This window comes from Myotis lucifugus, unplaced genomic scaffold (assembly GCF_000147115.1).
Source record: "Myotis lucifugus unplaced genomic scaffold, Myoluc2.0 scaffold_60, whole genome shotgun sequence".
NCBI classification, from domain to species: Eukaryota; Metazoa; Chordata; class Mammalia; order Chiroptera; family Vespertilionidae; genus Myotis; species Myotis lucifugus.
Genome location: NW_005871108.1, coordinates 3,779,015 through 3,790,843, shown reverse-complemented (window position 1 = coordinate 3,790,843; position 11,829 = coordinate 3,779,015). Strand labels below are relative to the sequence as shown.

At 43.6% G+C, this 11,829-nt stretch overlaps 1 protein-coding gene across 1 annotated transcript in view; it reads left to right on the top strand.

Annotated features, from left to right (window-relative positions):
* The first annotated feature begins 11,341 nt into the window (after positions 1-11,341).
* Positions 11,342-11,829, top strand: part of E2F1 (E2F transcription factor 1) — a 10,643-nt gene continuing 10,155 nt past the window's right edge. The window contains 1 exon segment of the mRNA XM_014456567.1: positions 11,342-11,772. Coding sequence (XP_014312053.1) covers positions 11,342-11,772 — 431 coding nt within the window.

The following is an 11,829-nucleotide window of genomic DNA, read 5'->3' as shown; positions in this document are numbered from 1 at the left end:
TTCAAAAATTGGCATTCTTTTGAATTGAAATTTGCCCCCTTGTGGTTAATACTCACAGAACACCCTGGATGTTTTGTTTATCCACCATTAGATCCAGATTTTCTATGTAAAAGGAGCCTTTGAACAGCAATTCGGTTAAAAGAAACAGCTACCTTTGTATAAGTATGCTGTTTTAATTTTAAGTGTAGATTATTATGTTTTGGGGGACGAGGCTATGGAGGAGGTATTTAGGCATTGAGGGGACACTGGCTCTGTCATTCCAGTTCTCGCTGCAGCTACTGCCGGATAGCTAACGTATGTACAGTATTAAAACAGAATCATTACTATGTGTTTTATGATTATATTTTAAAGCTAATGAAGGTCTTTCACCTATAATTGCATCTATTCGTTCGATACTGAACACAAATGTGGTGAAGGCGGGGAAAGGACGGTGGAATTGCACTTAAAGGTCCTGATTGGTTAAATCTAGTCAGGAGACGCTAAAAGAGCAACATTCTGGCTCTAAGAGTGGCTCTTACAGCGTCCTTAGCAACTAGTCTTGGTCCCCAGCAACCCTGAGCGATGTGGTGAGTTTGTGTGTGACTGCTAGGTTTTGCTTCTGAGGGCCTGAGTTAAGGTTATCGCCACACTCACCACTTTGGGCAACCGGGAGATCCACAAAACCCCACACATGGGAGCACTGAGCCTATTTTTTTAGGGTTCCATGGATCTGGCTGTTGGAAGAAGCTTCCATTACTCCCGCCCCTAGGCAGGCCAGCCCGCTGGACAGTTTTCAAGTCCTTGTATAGTAGGTGAAATTGCCCCTCCCATTCTCTCTCTCTCTCTCTCTCTCTCTCTCTCTCTCTCTCTCCTGTTCAAAAATTTGTGTGTGTGTGTTTGGGGGGGGCGGGGTCACTGAGGATGTGAAATGCAATTTTTTTTTAAAAGGCAATCTTGAGAAGGTGGAACAAGTTATTGACTAGGAAAAATTTCTAGGAGGAGGTGAGATGATTATAGGATTCCCTTATTTACCTTATTTCAACAATATGTCTGAATTATATCTTTTTTGGTGGTCTTTGGTCCAATTATCCTGTATTTCTTAAGATTATAGTCTAAATCTTACATTCTGTAATGCAGGTTACCTATCCAAGGGGAAAAAAATTTTTTTAACAAGTGTACCTTTTCTAACCTTATTTAACTGGAACTTTAACAAAAATACACTAGGGATTAATCTGGAACTTTAACAAAAATACACTAGGGATTAATGTTGAAATCTCTTTTTTTAAAATTCTGGGTCTATGCCAGGTGGCAAATGAACTGCCAAGCACCAGACTGCTTGCTGGAGCCATTTCATCAACTGAAACATACCTCTTCAGTGCATATATGTTCTTTGATTCGCAGTAAATTTAATTTTTTTTCAGTTGGTTCCCAAGTGAATCATTAACAGGTTAGCAGTTTCATACTGATCATCGGAAGGTGATGTTCTTGCTTTGTTTTTGTTTTTTCCCCCCATCTCTTTCCAAAGTCATTTCTGTCTATGTTAATAATTTAAGAAAAGGAATTAGAGGACACTTGATAAAATGCTTTTTGCTGAACTCCCTGAATAGTACTTTGTTTTTCTACTTGATTCTCACAAGGAAAAGAGTAAATAATGTGGAGGGATGGGAGCTTTATAGCTGTGGGGTCACTGGAACAAGTGTGATCTGGGGAAGAGCCTGATATGCACCATGCCAGATATGCTCAGCTTCCTGCTAAAAAAAGTGGTTGTTTATACATATGGGATACTTATACATATGGGCTATTTATACATATGGGTTTCTTATACATATGGGTTATTTATATATATGCATTATTTATACATATGGGTTAGTTATACATGGGTGGGGGGTTTTTTTGTGTTTTTTTTTAAGAGAACAGAAATTTATTGCATCACAGTCCTATATCAAGGTATCAGAAGGGCCACCACCCTCTGAGACTCTGGGTAGAATTCTTTCTTCCTTGCATCTTCCTTCTCCTCTCTTGTGAATCTATTGTAGGTTTTTTGCTGAGTGGTTACTGGAGCTTATATAAAACTTCATCTAGTTATAAAAGTCCATTTTACACTGACTACACCTTTAATTTTATACAATAACTTCCCTTTTATTCCCTCCCCTTTATGTTGTTATTTTTCTTCTGGAAATACACAGACATTTTTAATGGAAGCAAAATGGGGCAACGGCGTCACAGCCAACAGGGATTGAGCTCAGGCGAGGCAGGGCCAGTTCTGTGCCCCGGTCATGGAAGCCACAGCAGCCTGGCTGCACGGAGGGGTGGGGGTGGGGGGGGCCCTGGCCATCGGGGGGAGGGGGCCTGGCCGTGGGGGGGGGGGTGCGAGGAGCTGAGGCTGCCAGCTTCATCCCTGGGGAGGAGCGGAGGCTCTGGCCCAGCTGGTTCTGCGAAAACCTCAAGGGTGGGCACCTGGCAGCTCCGAGTGGCTCCTCACTCAGCTTAATTACTTAATCACACCCCGCGAGTAATCAATCAACCTAGGAGTATATAACCATAGCTCCTCACTCAGATTAATTACTTAATCACACCCCGCAAGTAATCAATCAAACTAGGAGTATATAACCATAGCACGCCCAGTGCACCTGCGAGCTGAGTGCGCCTGCGAGCTGAGTGCGCCTGCGAGCTGAGTGCGCCTGCGAGCTGGAAGGGTGGGCCGGGTGCGAGCTGGAAGGGTGGGCCGGGTGCGAGCTGGAAGGGTGGGCCGGGTGCGAGCTATACCATATTCGGGATGCTCTGTGTCGTCCCATTAAAATGGGAAGATCAAAAGACAAAGAGAGAATCTTAAAAGCACCAAGAGAAAGACAGTCAGTTACCTACAAGGGAGTACCCATACGACTGTCAGCTGATTTCTCAACAGATGCTTTGCAGGCCAGAAGGGAGTGGCAAGAAATATTCAAAGTGATGACTACCAGAACCTACAACCAAGATTACTTTATCCAGCAAAGCTATCATTCAGAATTGAAGGTCAGATAAAGAGCTTCACAGATAAGGAAAAGCTAAAGGAGTTCATCACCACTAAACCAGTATTATATGAAATGCTTAAAGGTATCCTTTAAGAAGAGGAAGAAGAAGAAAATGGTAAATATAGAAACTATGAACAACAAATACACATCTATCAACAAGTAAATCTAAAAATCAAGTGAATAAATAATCTGATGAACAGAATAAACTGGTGATTATAATAGAATCAGGGACATAGAAAGGGAATGGACTGACTATTCTTGGGGGGGAAAGGGTTGTGGGGGATGCAGGAAGAGACTGGACAAAAATCGTGCACCTATGGATGAGGACAGTGGTGGGGGAGGTGAGGGCGGACGGTGGGGTGGGAAACGGGTGGAGGAGTGCTAGGGGGGGGAAAAGAGGAACAACTGTAATAATCTGAACAATACAGATTTAATTAAAAAAGAAAGAAAAAACAACTGTCATCCTTAGTAGATTTATAAACACAAAGAGAGTGTCATTAAAATTTAGTCAGTGACCCTGAGCTTGGAATAATTTCAAACAATTACTCTCAGTCAGGGGTGGACTAAAATCTAAGGAGCAATTAGGGGCAAATAAGATTGGATTCTGACATGCGGGGTGAGAGGTGAGTAGAAAAGAGTTGAGATGCTGATTGTGTGATGTTAGATAATTTAAATCTAACTAAAGGAATGATTTCTTCTTTGCTGAGCAGTCATAGTTATTCAGCAGGGTCAGCTGCCAGCAACATGATCATAATCAGCGCTTCTCGAAGTTGGGTGTACAAGGAAATCACCTGAGGATCTTGTTAAAATGCAGATTCGGGTGCAGTGGGTCTGGCCTGGGCCTGAGATTTCACAGCTCTAACTAGCTGCCAGGTGAGGCTGATGCTACTGATTCTCAAAACACACTCGAGCTATCAGAATAATGAGGATCTACTGGTACAATTGTGCTAATTCAGTATAGAGTGGCTACATGTGGATATTAAACACTGAATCGAGATGTGCTCTAAGTGTAAAATACACTTCAGGCATTTTTGTTGAAATACAACTTAAATACCACACAGTTACCCCACTTAAAGTGTATAATGTAGTGATTTTTGGTATATTCACAAGGTTGTGTAACCATCACCACTACCTAATTCCAGAACATTTTCACCTCTCCCCAAAAATCTCCATACGCTTTAGCTATTACCCACCTCCCATTCCTGCTTCCTCCCAGGCTCTGGCAATCCATTTTCTAGATTTTCTTTCTTTATGGATTTGCTTATTTTGGACATTTCATATAAATATAATCATATAATATGTAACTTCTTTCATTTCTGATACTGTTTTCAAGGTTCCTCCATGTGGTGCCATGTATCACTACTTCCTTCTTTTTATGGCTAATTAATATTCCATTGTAAGGATATGTCACTTTTGTTTATTCATTTATTTGTTGATAGACATATGGATTGTTTCTACTTTTTGGTGATTATGAATAAGGTTGCCATTTGCTTTCTTCTACAAATATTTGAATCAACATATGTTTTTAGCTCACTTGAGTATATACTTAAGAGTAAAATCACTGGGTCATATGGTAACTCTATGTTTCAATTTTTTGAGGAATTGTCAAATTGTTTTCCAAAGTGGCTGAACCATTTGACATTCCTTCCAGAAGTTCATGAAGTTTCCAATTTCTCTACATTCTTCCTAATACTTGAACCAATATTAATATATTATTATTATTATTAAGTAAATTCAATATTTTATTGAGATTTCCTTCTTGTTTTTTTTTTACTAATATATTTTTATATGTTTCAGGGTCCCATCCAAGATACCACATTACATTTGGTTGTCATATCTCCTCAGGCTCCTCTTGGCTGTTATGGTTTCTCAAACTTTTCTTGTTTGAGAAATTTGGCAATTTGAGGAATACTGGTCAGCTATATTGTAATATATTATTCTGTTAGAATTTGTCTAAAATTTTTCTGATAGACCTGGACTTATAGATAGGTTCGAGGGAGTAATATCACACAGAAAGATAACCACATTATATCAAGGGTGAATACTATTAACATGATTTGGTCATTTCAATTTTGACCTTGATCACTTAGTTGAAGCACTGTTTCTTAGATTTCTCCACAATAAAGTTATTTCTTTTTTAAAAATTATATCAATAAGGACTTTTGTATATTTATTTTATACTTTGGGTTATAATCCAATGCCATTTTAATTTTATTTTTTCCTCAAATTATTCCAGGCTTGACAATTGAAGATCTTTCAGTTCGACATGCTCCCATCAATGTGAGGTTTGTTGTTGTTTTGAGTGCTTCTTCATTTTCTGGCACTGCAAGATGTCTAGGCCCTTGTGTATTTTCTTCCTTAGTTATAGAATTAGTCACTTCTCCAAGGTGCTCTGTCTCCTTTGATTGGATAGTGATAGTCAAACAAGAAGTACGTAGTAAATTGTTTATTTGAGATTTCTTATTTCTTAATGTTGACATTTATTGTTGAGAAATTTCCTCTTAGGACTGCTTTTGCTGCATCTTAAAATTTGGTATGTTATATTTCCATTATCATTTGTCTCTACATGTTTTATGTTTCTTTTGATTTTTTTTTGACCCATTGGTTGCTTCATTTAATCTCCATATATTTGTTAATTGACCACTTTTCTTTGTGTAAATCGATTCCTAGTTTCATGCCACTGTGGTCAGAAAAGATGCTTGATATGATTTCAATCTTCTTAAATTTAATGAGACTTGTTTCATTATCGTTGAGAGTGTTCCATGTGAGCTTGAGAGAATGTGCGTTCTCTTGCTTTTTCATGGAATGTTCTGTAAATGCCTAAGTACATCTGATCTAACATGAAGTTGAAGTCTAATGATTCCTTACTGTTTTTCTGTCTGGATGATCTACCCATTGATGAAAGTGAGATATTGATGTACCCTACTATTATTATATTGCTGTTTCTCCCTTTAACAGATACCATTCGTATTTGCTTTATATATTTAGGTGCTTCTCTGTTGTTTGCATAAATATTTGCAAAATATGCCAAAACCGGTTTGGCTCGGTGGATAGAGCATCGGCCTGCGGACTGAAGGGTCCCAGGTTCGATTCCAGTCAAGGGCATGTACCTTGGTTGCAGGCACATCCCCAGAAGGAGGTGTGCAGGAGGCAGCTGGTCGATGTTTCTCTCTCATCGATGTTTCTAACTCTCTATCCCTCTCTCTTCCTCTCTGTAAAAAATCAATAAAATATTAATATATATATATGTATATATATATTTTTTTTTTTCAAAATGTTATCCTCTGCCTAGCCGGCGTAGCTCAGTGGTTGAGCATCGACCTAGGAACCAGGAGGTCACGGTTCGATTCCCAGTCACGGCACATGCCTGGGTTGTGGGCTTGATCCTTGGTGTGGGGCATGCAGGAGGCAGCCAATCAATGGTTCTCTGTCATCATTGATGTTTCTATCTCTCTCCCTCTCTCTTCCTCTCTGAAATCAATAAAGATATAATTTTTAAAAATGTTATTCTCTTATTGGATTGATCCATTTAGGACTGTGAATTTTATTCCACATGTGATGGGAAGCTTATGGTAGATTGTCTTTTTCAAAGTGGGCAGCAAACATATCGCCTATCCCATGTTCCCTTCCTGAAGGTGACCTTGCCACTCACCCATGAAGAGGTGATGTGAAACTTCCAGTCGCTTGATTCTAGGCTAGCTTTGCCTGCTTCAATGAATACAGTTGGAGAAGTGATACTGGATGATTTTTTGTGGCTGAGTCATAAAAGGCAATACACACTCTGCCTTGCTTGTGGGAGCACTCGTGCAAGTATACCTGAGGCCATCGTACATAAGTAAACAAAATTAAATGGAGAGACCATAACAGGTGCTTTGGTCAGCAGTCCTTGTTAGGTCATACCAGCTCAACCAAATGAATAAGTTTTCCAATAATTATAGCCACCAGATAGCAAATCACCTCAGCTTTTGAGTTTTTCCAGTTGAGGCTCAAGACATCATGAAACAGACAATCCATTCCCTCTGTTCCTGCTCCTCGCTCTCGCCCGCTCTCGGACCCGAATCTGGGACCCTTCAGTCCACAGGCCGATGCTCTATCCACTGAGCCAAACCAATCTACGCTCTTCTCCTCCCTTTTTTTTAGGGCATAAGGCAGAGGGTTTTCAAGCCATACCAAAAGAAGGGATAAAGAACTCTACTTCTTTACTTGGACACAGAGCAGTCCAAGTAAGACCCCAGAGGCTTAAACTAGTGTACAAGTTGGGGAATTATGATGTGTTCCAACCATAAAGTGAAAGAAAGAATAGAAGGAGATGAGGTTGGAGAAAGGGCTCCCAGGCTGTCCTCACATGGAAGTCATTACAAAGCCTCTCTTTCCCACACTCCCTCTTCACTCTCCTCCCTTTCACCAGGTTCATCTATTTGCTTTAAAATAACCCCTCAATTGAAAACTGAAAACAATTCAGGCCTTAGTCAGGATTTTCACCTTTATCCTGAGAACAATAGGAAACCATTTGGCAGACTTAATTAAATGAGTGGTCAGAGCAAGTTTTCTTTTTAAGTTTATTCTCGTTGCTGCATTGAGAATGGTCTGAGAAGGAATGGACAAGAAAGATTTGGACAGAGCAGTCAGGTGGTGATAGGTAAGAGAGATCATGGTGAACTGAAGTGGTGGTAGCAATAAGATAGAAGGAGTATTGGACAGGTGTGGAAAGTATTTCTAAGGTAGAATTGATAGGTCTTGCTGATGGGTTGAATGATCTTTTACCCTCTCTGCATCCACCCCCTTGGGCATTTAACTTTGAAGTGTTCTCTGCCTCTGTCTCTGGACTTGGACATGTGCCTGGCTTTGGGTAATAGAATGAAGCAGAAGTGCAAGTATGGTGCTTCTAAGTCTACAACTCGAGAGGCCTTGCTCTTTCTTGTGTTTCTGTCCCCAGAGAATGAGCTCAGAGAGAAACGGGTTGAGAAAGGTAGGTTTGCTTATAGACCTAAGACCTATGTGCTTACATTGGACCTTGGACCCTGTGGCCCACACCACACTGAATATATGGACCGAACTAATGGCCAAGGATTTGGCCAAGGCCACACAGCCAGCCAGCTGTCGACTGGCACTAAACCCCATCTCTTCTGTTTCACCATGAATTCCCACTTTTCCTACTCTTCCATGGCCACCTCTCTTTAGTCACTTGCAAAGCAGAGGAGCTGTGTTGGTGCTGGTTGGTTCCTTGGCAGTAATAATAGTAGTTAACATTTATTGGGTGTTTACTCTGTGCCAGGCACAGGCATCAGGGTTTGCAAATTCAGATACCTGAAATGGCAAGTAAGGTCACTGAGTGAGGCAAGCAAAGCAGGGACTCTTGTGGCCTAGAGCAGCGGTCGGCAAACTGTGGCTCGCGAGCCACACGCGGCTCTTTGGCCCCTTGAGCGTGGCTCTTCCACAAAATACCGACTTCTGCGCATGGGCCACGAAGTTTCAATCACACTGTACGTTCGCGCCCGTACGTGGTATTTTGTGGAAGAGCCACACTCAAGGGGCCAAAGAGCCGCATGTGGCTCGCGAGCCGCAGTGCCGACCACTGGCTAGACGTCAAGGCTCTGGGTAAATGGGGACGGCAGACATGATGGCCTGGCTAGTATTGCCAGATATTACTGTTTTAAAGAAAAGACATATATTTGAATTTTTATATAGCATTTTCCAATTTAGAAAATTTAAAAAACGAATCCACAATTCAGAAAAAGTACTCTGTAGGCAAATTAAATCACACCTGTTGGCCTGTTTGCAAACTCTGCTTGCCATTTTCTCACTTCCTCTGACACCCATTCTGTAAAGGAGCCTTGCCCCTTGTTCTACTGATGGAGCAAGCAAAGCTCTTCAAGAGGGTAAATCACTTACTCAAGGTCATCTAGCCAAGCTACACAGTTGGGGTCTGTGTGACTCCAAGGTTTGAACCTATGACAGACGGCCTCTTGGATGGGTAAGGGGTCTGTGTTCAGACACAGCCAGAGCTGACACCATGACAGAACATGTCCAGGGACAGTAAACTGTCAGTCAGAGACCTCATTGTAGCAACAAGGGATCATTCAAGACAACTGTGATTGATGTTGCAGAATTTGCCACCTCCCTCTGCCGGAACTTAACAATGGATGTCTCTGTGCCCTTAATAAAATTAAGTTACCACAGCCCTGGCCAGGTAGCTCAGTTGGTTAGAGCATTGATCCCATATGCCAAGGATGCAGTGCCCCTCTCTGAGCAGGTTCTATTCCCATCAGGGCACATGCAAGAAGCAACTAATGAGTGAATGAATAAGTGAATCAGCAAATTGATGTTCCTCCCCCCTTCCCCCGCCTCTCTCTTTAAAAATCAATAAACAAAAATTAAGTCATTGTATGTTTAGGAGAGGTGGCATATGTGGAATAAATACCTTTGGCTTCTTTGTGTCATTTATCAAACTTCTTAACAAACACACTGTGTAGGTCCATAAAAACAATTCTGACTCTTTCACTGGACTGTGAGCTCCAGCTATCAGAGGTGGATCTCTTTTGCTTCCAGTTGTCTCCCAGCACCTAGCACAATCTGTGACACACAGTAGGTGTTCAATAAATATATGCAGAATAAATGAGTGCGGCTCAGAGGAAGTGAATTGACTTGTCAGGTCACACAGACCAACGTTCCTGTTTTCATACCCTGATTTAGAAGCTCATGCTATTTCTACACAATCCTGCCTCTTGGAGAGAATCAAGGGGAAGATGTTTCCAGGCTGAGGATCCTGGGCCCAGGAGCTTCCACTTCTTTGGACTCCTATAGAGTAGGAGTTGGTAGAAGTGGTGATAGGGGTAAGCACCTATTAATTAAGCCGTTATCTACCATAATACCTTTTGTAAACCACACATTATAATCTTGACAGCCCTGAGCCCGCTCTTAGGGTATTTACAGAGGGTGGCAGGGTATGAAGGGCAGGCCCTACCTAGGTTTTGCTGTGGAACAGGCTAAGTTCCCATCGCAGTTATGCTGTGTTACCTTGACCTTTGAGTGCCCCTCTCTGAGCCTCCTTCTCCCTGCACCCTGTGGATAAAAAAACTTCACTTAGGGATTATCAGGTTGAAAGGAGATCATCCATGGAAGTGGCTGCCAGTAATTGTGGATTTTTTGGAAGCCTGCCAGCCTGAAGAGAACTGTTGACATTGAGAACAGCCTTGTCAGGATCAGCCAGGCTTAGGGCCAAGGAGTCCCATCTATCAGGCCTTTGCTGCTTTCAAGTGGGTATTAATAGATACAGAAGGCCCTTATCTCTCCTTTGCTTTCACACTGGGAATTCACTCCTTTCCGCTGAGCAGGGGAAGAGGGATTGTGGGAAGGAGGGCACCTGCTTCGACCTGGGAGGGTGTGTACTTGAATACTTTGGAGAAGGCAGGGCTTTGGAAAACCCCTGGCTTTGGCCTACCAAGCCTGAATAATAGACTTTTCACCTGCTAGGTAAGCTCATGTCCTGTGGGCTTCAGTTTCCTCATCATAAAATGGGCCAACAATAACTATGTCTTCCTTCTCCAGCAATCAGTATAGTGCTTGGCATGTGGCAGTCAACCTCCCCACCCCCTCCCTCCCGTTGGGCCCCCCCCTCCACCCCCCATGGGGCAGGCTGGGCCTCTATAGAAGATAAAAGGGGGCTTGCAGGAAAACCCCAACTGTTATTGGGATGGACATCCTCCCCATTTCCTGGCAAATCCCCTTCTACTTTGAGAGGGATCCAGCGGTTCTCAACCTGTGGGTCGCGACCATTGGAAAACACATATAGCATATCAGATATTTACATTACGATTCATAACAGTAGCAAAATTACAGTTATGAAGTAGCAACGAAAAAATTTTATGGTTGAGGGTCACCACAACATGAGGAACTGTGTTAAAGGGTCGCGGCATTAGGAAGGTTGAGAACCACTGGCGCAGGATTAAAATTTTTTTTTAAAAATAGATTTTTATTGATTTCAGAGAGAAAGGGAGAGAGAGAAACATCAATGGGGAGAGAGACTCATTGAACAGCTGCCTCCTGCACGCCCCCTATTGGGGATCGGAGCTCAGAACCTGGGCTTGTGCCCTTGTCCAGAATTGAACCCGGGACCCTTCAGTCCGCAGGCCGATGCTATCTACTGAGCCAGACCGGCTAGGGCTGGTGGTAGGATTTTAAAGTCAATGGCACACGTGGGGCAAGGATGGGAGATGTGTCTGAGGCATAGGACGTGGGCCTGAGAACCCAGAAAAAAGGAGGAGCAATTTCTAGAGATCTGGCTAGAGTGCGCTGGGGCTACAGGTGTGTGTGGAGGTGTCGGGGGTCAAGTAGGGTCTGCCGACGATGAGATGTACACACCGGACGTTTCGTCCAAAAGGTCTCCACGGGACGGGCAGGGTGATGAGTGTGAAGCGCAAGTCAGACCACCACACCTCGCGCAGGGGACGCCCCAGCTGGGGGCGGGGATTGCGAACGCGCCTGGCACCGCCCCGACAAAGCCTGCGCGCGCCCCGTCCTGCGATTGGCCGGCCCTCCTCGCACCGCTGCCCTGTCCCGCCCTCCGCCGCCGGTCCGGCACGCTGCAGCCAATGGACGCCGTCGCCGTCGCCTCCGTCACTGCCTGGACAGCCAATAGTGGCAGCGCTCGGCGGCTCGTGGCTCTTTCGCGGCAAAAAGGATTTGGCGCGCAAAAGTGGCCGGGACTTTGCAGGCAGCGGCGGCCGGGGGCGGAGCGGGATCCGGAGCGGGATCGAGCTCTCGCCGCGGCCTGCCGCCATGGGTCCGCGCCGCCGCCGCCGCCTGCCACCTGGGGCCGCGCGGGCTTTGATCGCCATGG